Here is a 24,888-nt window from a genome sequence, read left to right as displayed (position 1 = left end):
AAACTCTCATGGTTTATCTTTACTTCATTCCACAATCTGTCCCCCTCGAGACGACTAATTCACCAAGGTATGCTGCGTCTGTTGTGGCCCCTATAGGTTCTCGCCAGGGGTTCATTGCAGTCCCCTCCACAGCCAAACTGCTGTGTATCTTRTCTCTCTATTGTCCTGAACTCTCTGATATAAAAACTAGAGTCCATTTCTTTAAACAGGGACTTCCTGGCAGGCTGCACCCAATGCTACTGATAGGCTGTATTTGAGTCATCCATCGCCAGGACGACCTTCACATTTCCTGCATGCGAGGAACGCCCCTTTACCGCCAGCTTTGGGCCCATACTCAAAAAGGTTGTGTTGTGTTTTAGAGGACAATTGCCTTAAAGATACACTATGGAAGTTTAGTTTTGTCATTGTTTTAAGTCAAATTTTGGCTTGGATGTTGTCTGCATGTTTCATATGCATATTATACGTTAATAAATTAATTTCCCTGTTTTATGAAATCACACATCCATTTAATAGTATTAGGGAAACAATGTATGCTTTTTCTCATGGTTGTGAGAAAATGTGCCTCTCTGTCCAATGAGATCATTTCTGGACAATGGGTTATTTCTGTCCATTTAGGGTACCTCCTTTGGCTCAAGAGCACCCCCGGGCAGATGCTACATATAGCCTCTTTAAGTTGTTAGACCAATAGAGAAAAAAATACACTGATGTGTCAGTTACTGATGTAACTGCCATTTTGTTTGGGTGTGTGTCTCTGAACCCTGTTGACTAGCAAGGTGACTGAGTTTGTTTCGTCACAGCTGTGAGGAAGGACGACCCCTGATAGATCAGTGACCGTTTGGACTGTAGATTGGAGGGCTTCCCTTATCAGTCCCTACACACAGACAGACGCACTCGTGAAGCTCAACTTTGTCTGCCAAGGAAAACAGTGCAGCTCTGCTTTCCTAGTCACGCAAGCCCCAGATTCAAGGTCTACGAAGTTTACGTCTTGAGTGTCTAACCAAACCAAAAACGTGTAAACTACTCTGAGAATGTTGCTTTTGGAACCGTTAACATGCTCTGTGTCTTGATGTAATGTATCTTCGATCTATAATGATTGGTTCTGTTGTTGACGTGGTGAATGCAAACACAACATTTCATTACAAGCAAAGCCTGGCTTTTGTGGTTACTAGAATTGGTATCTGGTGTCAAGATCTCAAAGTAATATGAAATTACAGCAATACGACACTGGAAATAACACTATGGTATGATCTTAAAGGAAAACAATCCTCTACCTAGAGTACAGATAGGGCTTTCAAGAGAAATTTGATAGGAAGTAATCCGCCCTGCAAGCTTAAATAGTGGCTTGTTTATTTTCTATAATAWTTTGACGTTTGCCTCAGTCATTAGTTTATGAGAAGCAGAGTAGTGTCCAGGCCTGAAGGTTTCATTTGAACATTTTCCGGGTGATAGGCCTAAACAGTAGGAAAGTAAACAGACTGATCATGATATTGTGCGGCGGGTTTTCAGACTCCCCTGCCGTATCCGCTAACAAATCAACAAAAAAAAAATGGATTATTGTTTCCTAATTGATTGTTTTCCAGCGGTCCTGGGTCCTCCTGTATCAGCAAACAAATCCAAAATAATTATATTATTGTTTCCTAATTAATTGTTTTCCAGCGGTCCTGGGACCTGCCGTATCCGCTAAACAAATCAAAAATAATTATATTATTGTTTCCTAATTAATTGTTTTCCAGCGGTCCTGGGACCTGCCGTATCCAGCTAACAAATCCAAAATAATTAATATTATTGTTTCCTAATTGATTGTTTTCCAGCGGTCCTGGGACCTGCCGTATCACGCTAACAACAAAAAATCATTATATTATTGTTCCTAATTTATTGTTTTTCAGCGGTCCTGGGACTGCTGTATAGCTAACAAATCCCCAAAATATATATTATTGTTTCCTAATTGATTGTTTTCCAGCGGTCCTGGGACTGCCGTATCAGCTAACAAATCACATTTTTAAAATTGTTTCCTAATTGATTGTTTTCCAGCGGTCCTGGGACTGCCGTATCCGTAACAAATCAAAAAAAATAAAATATTATTGTTTCCTAATTGATTGTTTTTCAGCGTCCTGGGACCTGCCGTATCAGCTAACAAATCCCCAAAATATATATTATTGTTTCCTAATTGATTGTTTTCCAGTGGTCCTGGGACCTGCCGTATCAGCTAACAAATCAAAAAACATTTTTTTTTTATGTTTCCTAATTGATTGTTTTCCAGCGGTCCTGGGACCTGCCGTGTCAGCTAACAAAAAAAAATATATATATATATTGTTGTTTCCTATAGATTTTTTCCAGCAAGTCCTGGGACTTTGCACAAATGCACTCTGTCAAGGTCTTAAAGGATAAGAAAATGTCCCCTTTCTGTGATTGCAAGGCTTTGACTTATTTGACGACCAAATATTGCACATCTATGTGTTGTCTCTTGTTACTATTTTGAAATATACATTATCACCCAAAGTGTCTGGAGCCTAACACGCTAAAGTTCTTGATTGATGGACTGTGACTTTTAAAATGTGTTCATTTATCAACACTTTTCAAAGTTTTAATTTAACGCTTTTCCGGATAATTATATGTACATGTTGAAAGTGTTTATTTGAACACTGTGGGTGTTAAAATTGCTCAGGAGATTTTCCCGTGTACTTTTCAAAGGACGTGTCAACTGTAATTGATAGACTTATTCCGTTGGCAACAAATGGAAGATACTAGGCGATATTTGGAAAATGCACAACACCAGATACACTTTTGTACACATTCAAGGATATTGGCAACAGTTCAATGCAGCTGGTCCCTGTGTCATCTAAGGCCGTGCACTACAACAGGATGTTTCCAGAAGCGCCGAAGCAGTACTTCCTGCAGACACTGATACAGGCAGCAGGGCCATACTGGTTTCTCTACTGGTTTCTCTAACATGCACAATAGCATGTTAGCACCTATTAGACAATAAGGAAATGCTCAAGTTACTAGCAAATAATTGTACACTATCCCTTTCCCCTTAACATGGCCCATTGTATACATTTGGGATCCACCTGTGCTTCCTAAAGAATCTTACTTATGGGGACCTACAAAATGCAGTGGTCCACACATGGTAATGGGAAACTTATGGAATAATTCCTCCTGGTTGTGTATACTGGTTGACTCAGACCTCATAACAATTCCAAAAGCCTTTGGTGAGTTACAGGCTGCGTTAGGGTCGTTTGAACCAGTCCTGGCAGTTTTCTCGCCATTTTTCTCCTGTCTAGGAAGCGCTATTGATTAATTTAGGGGCTTGTTTGAACAGGCAGCGATGCAACGGGTTGACCCTCACAGGCTAAGGAGATAAAGGCTAATGGGCGCTAAAACAGCAATTTAGGMAATGTAAACAGAACAGGGTCAGCGTCCAATAAGAAACACACATTTWAATTTTTCGTGGCAAAAATTGTTTGCCGTTGCGTGCCCTAATGAGTACGACCCTGGTGTCTCTGGGTCTGGCAGCCTATACTTCCTCCCTGGTGGTGGGTCGGTGCTGMAGCTCTATGAACTGCCCAATGCCTCTATTTACATTCTACGGTGGAGATGCACAGGCTAAGGAGAGCCGGTTTTGCCCCGTTGTTTTAATTCAGAAGACCGAGGCTGCTCCAGTCGCCCAGAACTCACAGTGGCACTGTAGACTCCCTGTGGAAAGTCCCCCTCAGTACAGTCTGTGAAACTGACAGGAAATAAGAGMTTTATGTTCCTCCGTTTGAGAGGTTATTTAAGAAATGTTCATATCATAGCYACGTCCTTTTTTTGGATCCATGAGTGCTTGAACTCCTTAACTGTGCTGCAGCTCGTATGTGAAAACAAAATGAATCCTGGTCCAAATGGGTTCTCATGTGCTTCTGAAATACTGTTGCTTTACCAATGGTTGGAGCGGGGCTACCGACTTTCGTCTCCAGCTCCACAGAAAGCTTTGATATGATGGCACAACTTGTTGTAACAAATTCTTACAGTAGTGCAATGCTCTTCGGTCGTGATCTTGGGGARGCACAGCTTTTGCACATTCACGCCCCCGATAAGTTTAATGTGGTGTGTTTTGCTCTGGGATAGAACTTAAATGTCCACACCCTTGGTGGTCCCCAGGACCTACATTGTAGAACACTGCCGTAAAGAAGAGCATATTTATCGACTATGATTGAATTGGATATTGCATGCAATTTCAAACGTGGATGAGTTGCTTCCTGTTATAAGTGAAGTTGCATTGAAAGAGTGAAAACAGTTGCTTTTTAAAACAGCTGCTTTATGTAAATCCAGCTTAAGGCATAAAACAGTGCACAACCGACTTGAAAGTCAGTCTCACTTTAAAAGGTCACTTTGAAGGCAGTTCAGGTCCTCCATCTCAAACAACCCCAAGTGTCTGTGTCAGACAGTAACTCATTAAACGTAAACTGCGYGGGTTGTGCATGACCCGTCTCAATCCTAAATTGGCTCGCTAACCTCCCTCCCTTTGACCATAACAAATGTGTTTACTCCAACACCGGTTGAGCCTGGCCTGGATGSTCTTCTCCCCGCTAGAGGAGCAGCAGCCAGCTAGGAGACAGACAGGCAGCCTCACGCACCGCACGTAGCGCGATCATTAAAATAAATCCTGTCTGGATGGGCTCCAGCTGCCGACACAGCCACCGCTGAGTTTAGATCAGTTCAGCCACTCTTCACCCTGGAGTAGGCTTGGGCAGTATACCGTTTATACCGTATACTGCAGTGGAGGCTGCTGAAAGGAGGACGGCTCATAATAATGGCTGGAACGCAACAAATGGAATGGCATRAAGSACATGGAAAGAATYTGTTTGATGTATTTGATACCATTCCTGTCARGTCTGCTCCCGCTCCCCCTCTCCGGTGCTCGAGGTCACCAGTTCACTCATCATTACGTACACCTGCCACCATCGTTACGCGCACCTGTGCTTAATTATGGGACTCACCTGGACTCTTATCACCTCATTTACCAAGTCAGCATTGATGTTGTTATGTTTCTCCTGTCCAAATCCACACCCTGTACTTTCTTTTCGCGCCCAGCATCTGTTGTTACAGAATCCTGACTCCCCAATTGGAAGCAGAGTTTTTTTGTTATTTATTTATTTTTTGTTYGTGACGTTGGGTCCGGGTGCCGCTGCCAACACAATCGGGGATGCCTCAGCTGGCTCGAGAGTTTCCAAGCCTCGGCCGGCTCGTCGGGCTCCCACGCCTGGCCCGCCAGGCTCGCCCAGGTAGGACGCCAGGTGGCACCCTGGTAGGACACCAGGTGGCACCCTGCCACGTCTGTTCCCGCTCCCTCTCTCCAGTGTTCGAGGTCACCAGTTCACTCATTACGCACACCTGCCACCATCGTTACGCTCACGCTCACCTGCGAGGTAAATGACATCACGTCATTTACCTCCCCTATATTTGTCACTTCCTCAGTTTRATTCCCGAGTCAGCATTGATGTTAATGTTTCTCCTGTCCAGATGCTGTTCTTGTTTTGTTTCATGCCAAATTTATTATTAAATCCACACCCTGTACTTGTATCTCGTCACCCAGCGTCTGTCGTTACAGAACCGTTACAATTCCACTAATTCCGCTCCAGCCATTACCACAAGCCAGTCCTCCCCAATGAATGTGCCACCAACCTCCTGTGGTATACCGGGGTATTGGAAAAAGCTACAGGATGGTTTTTCAATACCGTCAACCATTTCTATTAAGTTTTTCCAATACATGTGAATATTTGTACCTACCTTAAGTTAATACCTGCAGTCAACTTGTGTTATARGTTAGGAGATAAAGCAGATTTGAGTTCTTTATTTCACCTGTCACATTATGAAGCTTACCGTATTTCCRCAGAACAGATGAGCCGGTCGTGTGTTTATTTTTAAATAGCACAGCAGGAGCCGGTGAGTCCATAGCATTCTATGTATATCGGCGAGTCTCAGTTGTGCGGCGCACATGAGGTGATGAAGTTACGCTTGTATGTAATTCACTACTAAATGTTTGCCATCAGATATCTTATAATGCCTTTCTGCCAGAAGTCAAACTCTGGATGAGTTATCCGCACAGCTACATTTTTCCCCCTGTGCTTCCTATTAGCGTTTTTCTCCCATCTGCTCTTCCTTCAGAAAAGCATGCATCACAACTTTGTTCATTTGCACAATCTCTTATTTCACAATTTCTCAGTTTCTCTTGACTTACGGTAACTTTATGAGCTCGATTWCCCTTTGCAATTAGTTTGTTCGTTTTTCACTCATTAGCAGTTAGCAGTGTCTGTTTTTTTTTTTTTTTTGCTAATTTTGTTAGCATTCCGGTAATAGAAGGCCAATTAGCTTTTCTTGCGTTTTTAGCTATGCCGGTAATATCCCGGAATGAGAGGAGGATGGTATCACGATATGAAAATCTGGATACTACCCAAACCTACTCTGGAGGTGGCGCGTGTGGGAGATCGAGCAGGATGAGAGCGCAGCAGACCATTCTCACACACACACTGACACACTCTCACTGAGGTGCATTCACACAGACACACACTCACGTTGAACCATGCAATTACACAGAAAGACTGAAATATGCACAGACACCCTCACCTTCAGACACACAAACACAGGAATACTCAGACATTTACACTCAGATACAGATACAGACACACTCACTCCAAGTGTGCAAGACTGGAGTGTTGAAGTGTATTGGGCGCAATGCCTACAAGTGCAATATAGCCTATTCCATTTGTGTGTCCTCATYCAGTTCAGAGCTGTGACCCATTTATGCATTGTGCCTACAGTAAGCGAGTACCTCGCTCCAATACATTTCTATTCCATAACGCATACATTGGCTTTCTCACATCTGCTTGCAGGAGTTCGGAAGAAAATGTAACTGATCACCAACTTTATTAAACATCTGGAAAATAAAGTAACAAGAGCAGAAATTTCAGGTCACAGTTACCAAATGACCCTCAACTCCCATAAGTCTTGTTATGCATATTAAGTGCTTACTGTATAAGATGTTTCCTGTGTTTTGTAGACTACTGTTGTATCATAATAAGGTATGTGTAGGGTTGCAACGTTCTTGGAACTTTTAATCAATTCTCTGGTTTTCCGGATTCAGGAGCGAATAAGCAGAAAATCCGTAATCCTCCAACCAGGATTTCTAGAAAAKKAGGGAATTTATTGAAAGTTTCCGGAATTTTGCAACCCTAGGTTTAGTATGGGCASTGTCTGTATGAAGGCGGTATGGCTGCCAACCCCCTCACCCCCCCTTCTCTCCATTCACCTGTCCTCTCTCAATGGGGGCTCTTGCACAGCACTAATGGTTGGAATTATGGAATACGCATCTGTCATGCGTAGCCTGTCACTGACTGCCGGCTGCAGCGTGGAGATCTCTCTACGGAATCCGAGGGCGAACGCAGCGAGATCGAAGCATTTATCCCCCAAAAATGTAACGTCATTTAGCCGAAGCTCTTATCCAGAGTGACTTACAGGAGCATTTAGGGTTAAGTGCCTTGCTCAAGGGCACATCAACAGATTTTTCACCTAATCGGCTCGGGATTGGAACCAGCGACTTTTCAGTTACTGGCCCAATGCTCTTAACCGCTAGGCTACCTGCCGCCCTATCCTGATGAGCTAAGCAGAATTTTRTTTTCAAGTATCTGCTGCCCTTGTTCCCAACGTTCCGACCTCGACATTACAAAACTTTCGAGGATGGATTGTTCTGTTGTGCAAAAAAAAAAACAAGACCTTGGTTATCACCAACTCTGGCCTTCACTTCACGGCATGGTTTCCACACAGACAACCACACACACACAAACTCACAATTATGATCACCACTGCCTATCCCAGTTAGACTCAAGGTCTGACCCAGAGCGCCGGTGACCTATTTCGTGACCTCCGACCCCCTTTCCTCCCTTTGATTTCCTTTCTTTTGCGTGCCGGCCTCTCTTAAATAAAAAGGCGAGGGGGTTTCCACCATCTGGAAATGACCCTGGCGGAGTGGCGTGAACGGGAGACGTGCAGAACATCCTGGTGGTTAACAGCCTCCCGTCCCCCTCATCTCACCCCTCCGTCCTCCTCCCTCCTCCACAGATGGAAAAGAGATCAGAAGGCCTTCCAGGTCACAAATAAACACATACGGAGAGAGCCCAGCGATCTGGGGGGAAACGGCAGTGTAAGCAGTCTCATGTCATKGTATCATACAGTCCTGTCGGGTGGTGGGGGGGTGGATTACACTCTGGCCCTTGTTGACAGTCTAAGGACCTATCGGAATTCTGTTATTAGTTTAGCATAGTTATGATTATTGTAGAACATAATTGAAGAGGACTTGCTATAGGAACTTGACAGGGATATTGTTTGGAAAGCAGGTCGAATTCAGAGTGTTGTCAGTTTGCCTACTTTGGAATTGAATGGTAACAGATTTGTAGCATCAATGTCTTCTGTTTCTGTGATTAGATATGAAATATACGGTAACACTTTATTTGGATAGTCCAAAATAAATGGTTTGTGTATGATTTGTCGATGTTCAGTAGTTGTTCAGTAGTTGACAGTTCAATAACTGTCAACAACATTTCCACTAACCCTAGCCCTAATCTTAACCTTAGCAAGCAATTGCTTATCAACAGATAGTTGTCCCCCATGACTAAATGAGTCCCCGTCCGTCAGTACGTTTGTTCGTCACACACGGTTTCTTAGGCACCACTGGACTGATTTTGATGAAAACTTGCGTGAATGATGTGTCTTGCCATAGAGATACGGCATTTACAAAATTACACTGATTGTCCAGATGGTGGRGCTTAAACAAGCTAGTTAAAATTTGCCTCGGGGATCCAGGGATTTTCCACCRTTTAGAATTTTGTGAAAAACACTTAAAATGCAACATCTATAGACAAAAGTCTCTCAACASAATATTTTCCAGACTAGTACCTAAAACAACATGAAATTTGGCACACACGCTCAGGGATATGAGTCGAGCTAACCCATGCGATCTCAGACACCACTGGCGCGATTTTGATTAAACTTGGGTGAATGATGCATCTTGCCACAGAGATCTGTCATTTATAAAATTACAGTAATTGAACCAATCGGGCCAGTGGTGTCTGAGATATCGCATGGGTGAGCGAGACTCATATCCCTGAGCGTGCGGCATCATTCATGTTTACTGTTGCCTTGTTTGACCATCTGTACTTTCAAGGTTCAAGTTGTATTGTCACATGCACAAGTACAGTGAAATGCCTTTTGTGCAAGCTCTTTCCTAACAATGAATTAATCAATATCAGAGCACAGTGCCATCTCTTTTGATATGTAGATCATCTAAATGGGACTATCCAAATAAAGTCTGACAAAATATACTACTTTGCAACTACTCAATTGTAGCCTATGTCCTTGGAAGTACTATACATCTCCAATGACTGAGCAAAATACGTGTGTTTGTCCCTCCACTTTGGCCCAGTTCCGTGGCAATACCCGAGAACCAAAAGGATGTATCCATTTATAATAAATTAAATCAAGAGGATGTATCTGTGTATAAAAATATTCCAGCTGGCTTCTTTTTTTCCCGCCCACGGTTTGTTACGTAACAACTTGTGCGTGTGACCCAGAGACCGACATAATAAATAATTGTTTTCTAACACTTGAAGTAAAAGGCCAGACCGATGACACAGCAAAAACAACTTGGCTTCTCCAATGAGCCTCTTTCCTTTCAAATCAGCCCAGCAAGCGTGTCAGMCTCCTCTCTGCKTCGTCTTTCACATATCAGCAATTATGAATAACAAGCTCCCCTTTTTTGTTTGTGATTCTCTTTTTTGTTAGCATGCATTGAACGGGAATAATTTAGTATATACTTTTTTTACACATATGAATTTCAATAGCAGTATTATCAATTATGAATCAACGAGACTTCTTGAATGACATGACAATTTCATAATAGGAAATATGCTTTACCAGAGTGTAGCCTAATCATGGAGGCAAGTATTCTGAAGTGACATAGAATAGCGTGTTATAAGGGGTCACTTTAAACAATTGGATATACGTTAATCATTTGTTGTGAAATGCATTGTAATGATTGTCACAAAATGTATTTAAAAACGAATTGCATCTGCAATGATATCCTCAACCGGTGTAATTTATTGCTGCCTTGCATGGACATCTCAGAAATAGGTGTTGAAAGTATGTCTACTGTTGGGAAGCATTTTTATCTTGTGACAACTTTTACAACACTGTCAAAATGGCTACCCAAAATATTTCCTCCTAACATGTCCTTCTKATGTTCTTTTTCAGGCCATGGTGGCCTGTTACCCAGGCAACGGGACTGGGTATGTACGTCACGTGGATAACCCGAACGGCGATGGGAGATGTGTAACGTGTATTTACTATCTCAATAAAGACTGGGAGGCTAKGGTATGTCAATACAATGAACTGAAAGCAAACTTTATGTCCAATATTTAGTTTATTTTTTACATGTTTTCTGCTACTAACCCCAAATTTGCCTTTTTCTGGTTGTAAACCAGAAGTTTGTGGAGACTTCACCGGGTAAAGAAGTATTTTTCATTACAAGATGAAGATGGCGTGGGAAAGWSTACATATTTTGGTCAAATTCTAACCAGTAAAAAAAAGAGTTCCTTATTTTTCTGGTTCCTTAAAAAAAACAGTAGACCTATACAAGGCCTATTCATCAAAGATGCCATGATGTCATTMCAACCAGTTTTCTCTGCTGGGAACAACACTGTGGCTTTGTATATTGACTCTGTTAATTCCATGCCATCATTGTAAATAAGAATTTGTTCTTAACGGACTTGCCTAGTTAAATAAATTCCATGCCAGTCACTCTTCAGTCACCCTTTAGAGTTCAGTTTCTGGGTGTAATTCCAAAGTTCACCAACCAGCCCACTAAATGAGTTCATGCGGAGGGGAGAAGTGTTGATCGATAAAGTAAGGGGAAAGGGGGGTGTCTAAACAGGTACTGACACGCTATGGATTAATCCCTTGCTCCAGAAACCAGTGGGTTGGGCCAGAGCCAGAACACACGTGGGTAAAGCGTCGTTTTGAAAATGTATCATTGGCTTTGATACTCTGATTGGTTAGAGATGATCCAATCACTGATGACTTTGTTTTGTAAAGCACCCCTCATTTTGACTTCGCCACAGACGACTTTAACGATGGCAGTCTGACTGAAGTATGTAGGTAAACGATAGAGCAGCGGAAGAATTCCGTTRGAGTCATCAGGTAACTGACTCCACACCATATGTATGGTGTCCATATGAGGACAGCCTCTGATGGACACCAACACCTTGTGAATCTGAAMCTGTTCTAATATGACAACCATACATGCTACGGTGTGACGACAAAAGCACTTTCTGAWATGGCTGACTACGGAGTCCTATTGGGACGGGAAACATGTAATGGACACAYTCTGCATAATTTACAGCTAATGTGGGCACTCACTGCTATTACATTTGCATGTAATTACACAAATAATGCACACAATCCCACGCACCATTCATGCACCAAAAGGAGTGGCAGTAACTGCTAGAACAAACCCCAGGGCTACCACTAGAACATTGGGATTGCAGGTGGAAACTATGCTGGAATGGGGATGACAGGCAGGCAGGTCCCCTCACACTCCCACTCTGATGTTGTGGGCCTTAATTCTAATCCGATAGCGCCCTCCCTTCTCTTTCCCCCTGATCTTTGCTTTTGCTGACCCCTCTCAGATCTGAAAGAATTGAKGTGAATAAGGGGATAGGGAGTTATCAGTTTGGAATCCGCTAGTGGGGTCGTATAGTAGGGCTGCAGCCTAGGTCCTAGTAAGTGTCAACAGAAGAGAAGCTGTCAGTCTCACTGCCCTGCAGGCCTGGTGTAAGATTAGCAGCTAATTATGAAATTAGGATCACTTAGAGATTTTACCTGGGTCATGGTCAGTAAGGAGAAAACAGAGTGAAACAAGGAACTACCTTAACTTTTCCAATAAGGACACAGATTTTAATTTGTGTTGTTTAATTTTCCTATGGTGTGCCCTACTGAGCACGACCGTATACTTGCAAATGCCTCACCATCGGACACCCAGAACATTTTGTTGTAGCCCTAAACCAGCACACCTGATTCATCTAATCAAGGTCTTGATGATTAGTTGACGAGTTAAATCAGGTGTGCTAGCTCTGGAATATCACATACATGGAATGGCTGGAGGTCTCCATGGAATGGTTTGAGGAATGCTGGAGAAGTTGATAGCAGCTGAGGTTCTATCAATAGATGCATCATTAGTGTTTCCAACATCCAGTACCCCCGGACAAGCACACCTGATTCAACTTGTCAACTAATCATCAAGCCCTCAATTAGTTGAATCAGGTGAGTTTGTCCAGGGCTACAACAAAAATGTGTGCTGTTGGGGGTACTCGGGGACCAGGGGTTGGGAATTATTTAAAAAATAATACCTGAGAACCCGGGAATTATTGTCAGACAGCTCCCGTCAAGGGCTGTTCTGAGACCCTAGTTCTTTTCTCATTCATGTTTTTACCCAGTCATTAATTCAAATAATTATATTCATTCAACATTGCTATGCTAAACAAATCATTGGCATGTAGCTAGTTAGCAGAGATTCAATGATGAGAGACAAGAGCCTCAATAAATAATGATTTAATAAATATCCAATAGGCCTACAGAGGCAACAAATATTATGGATTGTCGAGTCCAAGCTAACCAAGCTAGTTGGTGATGTTAATAGTGACGTTTTCCGTTGATGGCACACGAATTGAAGAACTGGTCGTGAGTTATGTTTTGGCCCAGTCGTTKATTTTATTCATTCGATGTTGCTATGCTAAACATATTGTTGACGTGTAGATAGCATTCAATGATGATGAGAGACAAGAACGTCAATAAATAAGGATTTAATAAATATCCCACACTGCGCTGGATCAAAGTTTTTTGAAGGATTGATGGAATCGAATTCTGAGTGTTTACGGTTTTCCATGGTAAATTATTAGGTTCACGTTCGTTCTTGGGCTAGATAGCCTACACAGGAGAGATAGCATTTGTCAAATGATACATTGTTGCACATGACATAGAAGCAGACAACTGTTGCAAACCAAATAGTATKTTTTCCCAAGGGAGAATAAGTTTGTGAATTTCCTGCCTGGGCTGCGGGACAGTGGAATTAACACGTCATGGTATATTGCTGGAGTTGTTGTCCCACATATCAACCAATCAGCATCCAGGATCCAAACAACCTGTTTTATAATGATCTACATTAGGAACTCTACCAAGAGGTAGATACTTCCAGTGGGTCTTAATAGCTGCAAATACACTGAAGAAAAATATAAACGCAACATGCAACAATTTCAAAGATTTGACTGAGTTACAGTTCATATAAGGAAATCTGTCAATTTAAATAAATAAATGAGGCCCTAACTATGGATTTCACATGATAGGAAGGGAGTGGATCAGAATACCAGACAGGATCTGGTTTGACCAACATTTGCCTCATGCAGCATGTCACATCTCCTTCGCATAGAGTTAATCAGGCTGTTGATTGTGGCCTGTGGAATGTTGCCCCACTCCTCTTCAATGGCTGTGCGAAATTGCTGGATATTGGCGGGAACTGGAACACACTGTTGTACACGTCGATCTAGAGCATCCCAAACATGCTCAATGGGTGACATGGCTGGTGAGTATGCAGGCCATGTAAAACTGGGACATTTTCAGCTTCCAGGAATTGTGTGCAGGTCCTTGTGACATGGGGCCGTGCTTTATTGTGCTGAAACATGAGGTGATATGGCGGTGGATGAATGGCACGACATTGGGACTCAGGATCTTGTCACTCAAATTGCAATCAATAAAATGCAATTGTGTTCGTTGTCCCTATCTTATGCCTGCAAACCGCTCGCCCACACGACACCATACACCCGGTATTCATCCATGAAGTCGGTTACAACGCCGAACTGCAGTCAGGTCAAGACCTTGGTGAGGACGACAAGCACAAAGATAAGCTTCATTGAGATGGTTTCTGACAGAAATTCTTCGGTTGTGTAAACCCACAGTTTCATCAGCTGTCCGGGTGGCTGGTCTCAGACGATCCTGGATGTGGGGTCCTGGGCTGGCGTGGTTACACGTGGTCTGCGGTTCTGAGGTCGGTTGGATGTGCTGCCAAATTCTCTAAAACGACAAAACAACACATTTTAGAGTGCACTTTTATTGTCCCCAGCACAAGGTGCACCTGATCATGCTGTTTAATCAGCTTCTTGATATGCCACACCTGTCAGGTTGGTGGATTATTTTGGCAAATTAGAAATGCTCACTAATAACAGGGACGTAAGCAAATGTGTGCCAAAATGTGAGAGAAATAAGCTTTTTTGTGCGTATGGAAAATGTCGGGGATATTTTGTGGGCTCATGAAACCAACACTTTACATGTTGCAATTATATTTTTGTTCAGTTTATTTCAGAGCACATAGTAGGACGTTAGATTACACCATGACTTGGTTTGTGCCATCTGCAGCAGTGTTAATCCTGGTCCTTGGGACCCAAAGGGGTGCATATTTTAGTTTTTGCCCTAGCACTACATAAATCCACTAATCAAAGGTTTGAGCTAACCAAAATATCTGTGGTTGTTTTAGTTAAGATTATTTGTTTGCAATATGTGATCTATAGGCTAAGAGAGCTTCATAAGCTGTTTATTCAACATCATATTTGGTGAGAATCACAACATAGGGTACAAAATCAATTKTTGCTCTTAAGGGAGCAGTAGCCTACATTGGGTGTACAATTTTGAATGAAAGCATTATTTAATCTMCAGTTATTCTTTTGCTATTTATTTTGTTACTTATAATATTTACAGTGCCTTCAGAGAGTATTCACACCCCTTGACTTTTTCCACATTTTGTTGTTACAGCCTGAATTAAAAATGTTTAAAATGTAGATTTTTTGTCACTGGCCGACACATGTTTTGTCAACATTTTTGCAAATGTATAAAAAGTTGAAATGTGAGTCAATAAGTATTCAACCCCAGTGTTTAACATTTTGAATGAATACCTAATCTCTATACCCCACACATACAATTATCTGTAATGTCCCTTCAGTCGATTAGTGAATTTCAAACACAGATTCAACCACAAAGGCCAGGAAGGTTTTCCAATGCCTTGCAACGAAGGGCACCTATAGGTAGATGGGTAAAAATATCCCTTTGAGCATGGTGAAGTTTTATCAATACACTATAAAGATACAGGCTTCCTAACTCAGTTGCAAGAGAGGAAGGAAACCACTCAGGGATTTCACCAAATCTCTGTGATAGGAGAAAACTGAGGATGGATCAACAACATTGTAGTTACTCCACAATACTTACCTAATTGACAGAGTGAAAGAAGACAAGCTGTACAGAATACCATTTTTTTTTTTAAAGCCTCCTGTTTGCAACAAACTTTTTGTCCTTCATKAAAAATCCAATACAACACGTTACTGAGTACCACTCTCCATATTTTTGAGCATAGCGGTGGCTGCATCATGTTATGGGTATACTTGTAATCGTTAAAGACTGAGGAGTTTTTCAGAATAAATAAACAAACGGAATGGAGCTAAGCACAGGTAAGATCCTGATTCAGTCTGCTTTCCACCAGACACTGGAAGATGTATTCACCTTTCAGCAGGACAATAACCTAAAACAAAGGCCAAATCTACACTGGAGTTGCTTACGAAGACAGTGAATGTTCCTGAGTGGCCGAGTTACAGTTTTGACTTAAATCTGCTTGAAAATCTATGGTTTTCCAGCAAGGATCAACAACCAATTTGACAGAGCTTTGAGCATTTTGAAAAGAATAATGGGCAAATGTTGCACAATCCAGGTGTGGAAAGCTCTTAGAGACTTACCCAGAAAGACTCACAGCTGTAATATTGTGTAGGTCGTTGACACATAATGACAATTAAATCCGTTTTAATCCCACTTTGTAACACAACAAAATGTGGAAAATGTCAAGGGGTGTGAATACTTTCTGAAGGCACATGTTAATAGTATCTTCTGATAAAATTGATTGTCTAATCTTAACTAAATGCAATCTATTAGCTTCCAATATGTATGTAGGTTGTTCGATAACAGATGGAATGGCTTGTCTTGCACTTTGTAAAAAACCCTGAGTGCATTGAGTGAATGTTAGAAAAAGTTATTGGTTCCTTTCGAAACATATCAATTTCAATGCAAAGAGGACTCGGATCACAGAATAGGTGAAGTGAACTGGCAAAATTTGAGTCCTCATTTTAAAGGCAGGGGCAGTGTGAATACAAAGATAACTGAGTTATTTAGCTTTTTTTAATCCAAGAGTTCAATGTGAAAACACCCTCAAAGAGGAGAAACCATGTTGTAGACCGATTGTTACCTCGTACATATAAAAAATAAGTTACGGTACTTCCACATTTTCAGTTAACTTTATAAGCTGGTAGTGGGTAACAAAATTGGAGGCATAGCTGGGATTACTATGAAGGAAAACAGCCAAGAGGACACAAGTTGAGGTACCAAGAGAGTACAGACCACTGATTTACAAATACCTAAACAATGAATAGAGAGAGTATTTGTTTAGCCAATCTATTATCACATAAGTAAACAAAGTYATTAAGGTACTGATTTTCAATCATGTAAGCACGGGGTATCATTTGCCCTTTATTGTTTTTAACCTTTATTTAACCAGGTAGGCCAGTTGAGAACAAGTTCTCATTTACAACTGCGACCTGGCCAAGATAAAGRATAGTAGTGTGACAAAAACAACAACAGTCAATAACACAAAATAAAAATAGAAAATCTATGTACAGTTGTGGCCAAAAGTTTAATTTATTAATTTCCACAAAGTTTGCTGCTTCAGTTTCTTTAGATATTTTTGTCAGATGTTACTATGGAATACTGAAGTATAATTACAAGCATTTCATACGTGTCAAAGGCTTTAATTGACAATTACATGAAGTTGATGCAAAGTCAATATTTGCAGTGTTGACCCTTCTTTTTCAAGACCTCTGCAATCCACCCTGATGGCAGCCCATTCTTGCATAATCAATGCTTGGAGTTTGTCAGAATTTGTGGGTTTTTGTTTGTCATCTTGAGGACAAGTTCTCAATGGGATTAAGGTCTTGGGAGTTTCCTGGCCATGGACCCAAAATATCGATGTTTTGTTCCCCGAGCCACTTAGTTATCACTTTTGCCTTATGGCAAGGTGCTCCATCATGCTGGAAAAGGCATTGTTCGTCACCAAACTGTTCCTGGATGGTTGGGAGAAGTTGCTCTCGGAGGATGTGTTGGTACCATTCTTTATTCATGGCTGTGTTCTTAGGCAAAATTGTGAGTGAGCCCACTCCCTTGGCTGAGAAGCAACCCCACACATGAATGGTCTCAGGATGCTTTACTGTTGGCATGACACAGGACTGATGGTAGCACTCACCTTGTCTTCTCCGGGACAAGCTTTTTTACGGATGCCCCAAACAATCGTAAAGGGAATTCAACAGAGAAAATGACTTTACCCCAGTCCTCAGCCTGTACCTTTTGCAGAATATCAGTCTGTCCCTGATGTTTTTCCTGGAGAGTTGGCTTCTTTGCTGCCCTTCTTGACACCAGGCCATCCTCCAAAAGTCGTTGCCTCACTGTGCGTGCAGATGCACTCACACCTGCCTGCTGCCATTCCTGAGCAAGCTCTGTACTGGTGGTGCCCCGATCCCACAGCTGAATCAACTTTAGGATGGTCCGGGCACCCTGAAGCCTTCTTCACAACATTTGAACCGCTCTCCTTGAAGTTGTTGATGATCCGATAAATGGTTGATTTAGGTGCAATCTTACTGGCAGCAATATCCTTGCCTGTGAAGCCCTTTTTGTGCAAACCAATGAGGATGGCACGTGTTTCCTTGCAGGTAACCATGTTTGACAGAGGAAGAACAATGGTTCCAAGCACCACCCTCCTTTTGAAGTTTCCAGTCTGTCATTCGAACTCAATCAGCATGACAGAGTGATCTCCAGCCTTGTCCTCGTCAACACTCACACCTGTGTTAACGAGAGAATCACTGACATGATGTCAGCTGGTCCTTTTGTGGCAGGGATGAAATGCAGTGGAAATGTTGGGGGGGGATTCAGTTCATTTGCATGGAAAAGAGGGACTTTGCAATTAATTGCAATTCATCTGATCACTCTTCATAACATTCTGGAGTATATGAAAATTGCCATCATACAAACTGAGGCAGCAGACTTTGTGAAAATTAATATTTGTGTCATTCTCAAAACTTTTGGCCATGACTGTACAGTGTGTGCAAATGTAGAAGAGTAGGGAGGTAGGCCATAGAGGCGAAAATAATTACAACTTAGCATTTAATACTGGAGTGTTATGTGCAGATGATGATGTGCAAGTAGAGATACTGGGGTGCAAAACAGCAAGAGGGTAAGTAATAATATGGGGATGAGGTAGTCAGGTGTGCTGTGTACAGGTACAGTGATCGGTAAGCTGCTCATGCTTAAAGTTAGAGAAGGAGATAAAAGACTCCAGCTTCAGAAATWTGTGCAATTCGTTCCAGTCATTGGCAACAGAGAACTGTAAGAAAAGGCGGCCAAAGGAGGTGTTGGCTTTGGGGATGACCAGTGCAAAATACCTGCTGGAGCGCGTGCTACGGGTGGGTGTTGCTATGGTGACCAGTGAGCTGAGATAAGGCGGGGCTTTACTTAGCAAAGACGGATGGATATAGGTTTATAACAGTTTGGGTCTAAGATGAAGAGGGGGATGACCGCGGCAGCTTTCCAATCTTTGGGGATCTCAGACGATAACGAAAGGGAGGTTGAAAAGGCTAGTAATAGGGGTTGCGGATAATTTTAGAAACAGAGGGTCCAGATTGTCTAGCCCAGCTGATTTGTAGGGATCCAGATTTTGCAGCTCTTTCAGAACATCAGCTGTTTGGATGTGGGTGAAGGAGAAGCGGGGGAGGGGGGTTGGGCAAGTTTGCTGCAGGGGGTGCTGAGGTGTTGGCCGGGGTAGGGTTAGCCAGGTGGAAAGCATGGCCAGCCGTGGTAAAATGCTTATTGAAATAATCAATTATCGTAGATTTATCGGTCGTGACAGTGTTTCCTATGCTCAGTGCAGTGGGCAGCTGGTGCTCTTATTCTCCATGGACTTTACAGTGTTCCAAAACTTTTTGAAATTAGTGCTACCGGAAGCAAATTTCTGTTTGAAAAAGCTAGCCTTAGCTTTCCTAACTGACTGAGTATATTGGTTCCTGACTTCCCTGAAGAGTTGCATATCGTGGGAGCTATTCGAGGCTAATGCAGAACGCCACAGGATGTTTTTGTGCTGGTCAAGCCCAGTCAAGTTTGGGGTGAACCAAGGGCTATATCTGTTCTTAGTTCTACATTTTTTGAATGGGGCATGCTTATTTAAGATAGAGGAAAGCACTTTTGAAGAGCAACCAGGCATCCTCTACTAACGGGATGAGGTCAATATCCTTCCAGGATACCCGGGCCAGGTCGGTTAGAAAGGCCTGCTTGCTGAAGTGTTTTAGGGAGCGTTTAATTATTTAATTATTTTCACCTTTATTTAACCAGGTAGGCAAGTTGAGAGAAGTTCTCATTTACAATTGCGACCTGGCCAAGATAAAGCAAAGCAGTTCAACACATACAACAACAGAGTTACACATGGAGTAAAACAAACATACAGTAATTAATACAGTAGAAAAATAAGTCTATATACAATGTGAGAAAAGGAGGTGAGATAAGGGAGGTAAAGGCAAAAAAAAGGCCATGGTGGCTTAGTAAAACACTGGAATGGTAGATTTGCAGTGGAAGAATGTGCAAAGTAGAAATAATGGGGTGCAAAGGAGCTAAATAAATAAATAAATACAGTAGAGAAGAGGTAGTTGTTTGACAGTGATGAGGGGTGGTCGTTTGACCGCGGACCCATTATGCATGCAGGCAATGAGGCAGTGATCACTGAGATCCTGGTTGAAGACAGCAGCGGTGTATTTAGAGGGCAAGGTGGTCAGGATGATATCTAAGAGGGTGCCTATGGTTACGGATTTTAGGTTGWACCTGGTGTGTTCCTTGATAATTTGTGTGAGATTGAGGGAATCTAGCTTAGATTGTAGGACGGCCGGGGTGTTAAGCATATCCCAGTTTAGGTCGCCTAACAGTACAAACTCTGAAGATAGATGGGGGGCAATCAATTCACAGATGGTGTCCAGGGCACAGCTGGGGGCTGAAGAGGGTCTATAACAAGCGTCAACGGTGAGAGACTTGTTTCTGGAAAGGTGGATTTTTAAAAGCAGAAGCTCAAATTGTTTGGGCACAGACCTGGATAGTATGACAGAACTCTGCAGTAGATTGCAACCCCGCCCTCTTTGGCAGTTCTATCTTGTCGGAAAATGTTATAGTTAGGGATGTAAATTTCAGGATTTTTGGTGGCCTTCCTAAACCAGGATTCAGACACGGCTAGGACATCCGGGTTGGCAGAGTGTGCTAAAGAAGTGAATGAAACAAACTTAGGGAGGAGGCTTCTAATGTTAACATGCATGTAACCAATGCTTTTACGGTTACAGAAGTCAACAAATGAGAGCGCCTGGGGAATGGGAGTGATGCTGGGGGCTGCAGGGCCTGGGTTAACCTCTACATCACCAGAGGAGGAGTAGGATAAGAGTACGGCTAAAGGCTAAAAGAACTGGTCGTCTAGTGCGTTCGGAACAGAGAGTAAAGGGGACAGGTTTCTGGGCACGGAATGATGGATTCAAGGCCTAATGTACAGACAAAGGTATGGTACGATGTGAGTACAGTGGAGGTAAGCCTAGGCATTGAGAGCGGTTATGTCTCTAGAAGCACTATTTAAGCCAGGTGCTGTCACRGCATGTGTGGGGGGGTGGAACAACAGGGCTAGCTAAGGCAGATTGAGCCGGGCTGGAGGCTCTACAGTGAAATAAGACAATTACTAACCAAAACAGCAATGGACAAGGCATATTGACATTAGGGAGAGGCATGTGTAGCCAAGTAATCATAGGGTCCAGTGAGTAGCTAGGCGAGCTGTAGGCACGGAGATTCAGACAGCTAGCAGACCGGGGCTAGCAGCAGGCTAGCAGATGGGCCTCAGGGAGACGTCGCAACGGGGAAGCCTGTTGAAACCCCCTTGCACGGTTACGTCGGCAGACCAGTCGTGATGGATCGGCGGGGCTCCGTGTCGGCAGCAAAGGGTTCAAGCCAATTGGCATTGAAGCCCAGGGATTATCTGATGGATTTCTTCAGGCTAGCCAGGAGATGGGCCTAGCTCGAGGCTAACTGGTTCTTGCTATGGGATAGAAACCCCCTCGGACGGTTACGTCGGTAGACCAGTCATGATGGATCGGCGGGGCTCCGTGTCGGCAGCAAAGGGTCCAGGCCAATTGGCAAAAGAGGTAATTGAAGCCCAGGAATTCTTGATAGATCTATTCGGCTAGCCGGAAGACGGGCCTAGATTCGAGGCTAGCTCCAGTCTAACTGGTGCTTGCTGCGTGACAGAGACGTTAGCCAGGAGTAGCCACTCGGCTAACTGCGATGATCCAGAGTAAAGGTTCAGAGCTTGCGGTAGGAATSCGGAGATATGGTAGAGAAAAGCAGTCCGATATGCTCTGGGTTGATATCGCGTTGTGCAGGCTGGCAGGAGTTGAAAGGGCTGAAGCTGGCAGATGTCCCAGTTAACGGTGATGGCTAACTGACTACTAGCTGGCTAGCTTGAAGGGGGTTACGGTTCTAAAGTATAAAAAATAGCAGATCCATACCGCATTGGGTGAGGCGGGTTGCAGGAGAGTATGTTCAGTCCGTAGATGGAAAAATGAGATAAAAAATACATACTAAAACTGTTTGAATGATGTCTGAGTATAACAGAACTCATATGGCAGGCAAAAACCTGAGAAAAAATCCAACCAGGAAGTGGGAAATCTGAGGTTTGTAGTTTTTCAATTCATTGCCTATCGAATATACAGTGTCTATGGGGTCATATTGCACTTCCTAAGGTTTCCACTAGATGTCAACAGTCTTTAGAACCTTGTTTCAGGCTTCTACTGTGAATAAGAGCTGTTTGAGTCAGGTGTCTGGCAGAATGCCATGAGCTCAGTCAGGCGTGCGCCCGTGAGAGTTAGCTGCGTTCCTTTCTAAAGACAAAGGAATTGTCCGGTTGAAACATTATTTAAGATTTATGATAAAAACATCCTAAAGATTGATTCCATACATCGTTTGACATGTTTCTACGAACTGTAATATAACTTTTTTGACTTTTCGTCTGAACTAAGCGATCGKGCATTGAGCATTTGGATTACTGGGCTAAACGCTTGAACAAAAAGGAGGTATTTGGACATAAATGATGGACTATATCGAACAAAACAAACATTTATTGTGGAACTGGGATTCCTGGGAGTGCATTCCGATGAAGATCATCAAAGGTAAGTGAATATTTATAACGCTATTTCTGATTTGTGACACTTCTCCTTCTTTGGAAAATGGCTGTATGTTTTTCTATGGCTAGGTGCTGACCTAACATAATAGCAAGGTGTGCTTTCGCCGTAAAGCCTTTTTGAAATCTGACACAGCGGTTGCATTAAGGAGAAGTTTATCTGTAATTCCATGCATAACACTTGTATCTTTTATCAATGTTTATTATGAGTATTTCTGTAATTTGATGTGGCTCTCTGCACTTTCACAGGATGTTTGTTTGAGACAATTAATTTCTGAACATAACACACCAATTTCAAATGAGGTTTTTGGACATAAAGATTAACTTTATGAACAAATAATCCTGTGTAACATGAAGTCCTGTGAGTGCCATCGATGAAGATCATCAAAGGTTAGTGATTCATTTAATCGCTATTTCTGACTTTTGTGAGCCCTCTCCTTGGCTGGAAAATGGCTGTATGGTTTTCTGTGACTAGGTGCTGACCTAACAATCGTTTGGTGTGTTTTCTCCGTAAAGCCTATTTGAAATCGGACACTGGCTGGATTTACAAGAATTTATCTTTAAAATGGTGTATAATACTTGTATGTAGCGTCCCACATATCCCAGAGAGGTTAAAGGTGTTTTTAAAGCTTCTTATTCAATGTGATTTTCTTTCTATTCACACCTTTTGCTGTTTTATGAGGGGATTGTTCTATGTTCTTTGACAAATCGAAATGGGAGAATACATTTTATTACATTTGGACTTAATTTCTGAATGAATGAATTCTATTTTTCTCCAGAGCGGAAATTGGATACATTTGGTAATTTATTGTTGTCTCATAGAAACACGGAGGAATCCTGAGGATTTTCCCAGAGGCCAAGGCGCAGTTCGTCGACATCGAACCCAAGTTCGACCGCCTGCTCTTCTTCTGGTCGGACCGGCGGAACCCCCATGAGGTGCAGCCGGCATACCACACCAGGTAGGGTGATCTGACCTTTTGACCCCAGAGAAAATGTCATACTCCTGACCTTGGACCCAGGGTTGTCTTCCATCACAATCCCAAACCTCCTGTTTTGTGTTGCTTATTGTAATGGCATTTAAGTAAAGCATCCGTCACAGGCCATTTTTAGAACTTGGCTGGAGCGTGAATTGTGACAGTTTACATTAGGTTAATGCATGCTATGGTCTATGAACAGACATTATTGTAAAGTGTTACCACATTAAGCAACACCACCAACAACAATATCCAGCTTTAATATATTGGAAAATGCTCAATAGTGTTAGAATAGTTGGACCATGACAAATGGTAGTGTTGGTGTTAGTATGTATACCTATTATGTGAATAATTGTATGTTAGTTGACCTCTCTGTTTCCGCTGTCCAGGTATGCCATAACAGTGTGGTATTTTGATGCCGATGAACGAGCTCGGGCCAAGGAGAAATATCTAACAAGTAAGATGGAGTCCTGGGCATGTATTCATAAAACATCTCAAAGTAAGAGTGTTGATCTAGGATTGGTTTTGCCTTTTGGATCATAATAAATAAGATAAAATGATTCTAGATCAGCAATGTGAGACTAGATCAGCACTTGATCCTAGATCAGCAATGTGAGACTAAGACACTTTATGAATACAGGGTCAAAGTGATCATCATAAGAACGCATTCATAAGAACATATTTTTTGTTTGTAACTTATTTGTTTACTTATTCTGTACATAATGTTGCTGCTACCGTCTCTTATGACCGAAAATAACTTCTGGACATTAGAACAGCGATTACTGACCACTAACTGTCAGAAGCTTTTTCCTTTAACGAGTCCGACGAGCCCACGTGAAGGACATACTGCTTTCCTGGGAACAGGCCCAAATCCCTGTCATTTGCGTGAAGAGAAGATGGAGAAAAAGAGGAAGGAGGTCGGGCTGCCTTCTGAGAATTCATAGGCAATCGAATAAACCCCCACTGCTTTCCGTTCTACTAGCTAACGCAGTCATTCAAAAATAAAATTGACGACCTACGAGGAAGAATAAACTACCAWCGGGACATTAAAAACTGTAATATCTTATGCTTCACGGAGTCGTGGCTGAACGATGACATTATCAACATACAGCTGGCTGGTAATACGCTGTATCAGGAGGATATAACAGCGGTGTRTGGTAAGACAAGGGATGGCGGCTTATGCATATTTGTAAACAACAGCTGGTGCACGATATCTAAGGAAGTCTCAAGGTTCTGCTCACCTGAGGTAGAGTATGTCATGATAAGCTGTAGACCATACTAACTACCTAGAGAGTTTTCATCTGTATTTTTCGTAGCTGTCTACATACCAACACAGTCCGGTGCTGGCACTAAGACCGCACTCAATGAGCTGTATTCCGCCATAAGAAAACAGGAAAACGCTCATCCAGAGGCGGCAATCCTAGTGGCCAGTGACTTTAATGCAGGGAAACTTAAATCCGTTATACCAAATTTCTATCAGCATGTTAAATGTGCAAGCAG

The 24,888-nt window shown here is 42.4% G+C and overlaps 1 protein-coding gene across 1 annotated transcript in view; it reads left to right on the top strand.

Moving 5' to 3' along the window:
* The window catches only part of LOC112068656 (egl nine homolog 1), a 49,222-nt gene that overhangs the window by 11,993 nt on the left and 12,341 nt on the right, over positions 1–24,888 (top strand). The window contains exons 2-4 of the mRNA XM_024135854.2: positions 10,285–10,404; positions 23,237–23,373; positions 23,778–23,845. Of these exons, the coding sequence (XP_023991622.2) occupies positions 10,285–10,404; positions 23,237–23,373; positions 23,778–23,845 (325 nt within the window). The remainder of the gene's footprint in view (positions 1–10,284; positions 10,405–23,236; positions 23,374–23,777; positions 23,846–24,888) is intronic.

The sequence above is a fragment of the Salvelinus sp. IW2-2015 genome, unplaced genomic scaffold, assembly GCF_002910315.2.
Source record: "Salvelinus sp. IW2-2015 unplaced genomic scaffold, ASM291031v2 Un_scaffold640, whole genome shotgun sequence".
Lineage (NCBI taxonomy): Eukaryota > Metazoa > Chordata > Actinopteri > Salmoniformes > Salmonidae > Salvelinus > Salvelinus sp. IW2-2015.
The sequence above is the reverse complement of the archived record's forward strand: the minus strand, read 5'-3'. Positions and strand labels throughout refer to the sequence as shown.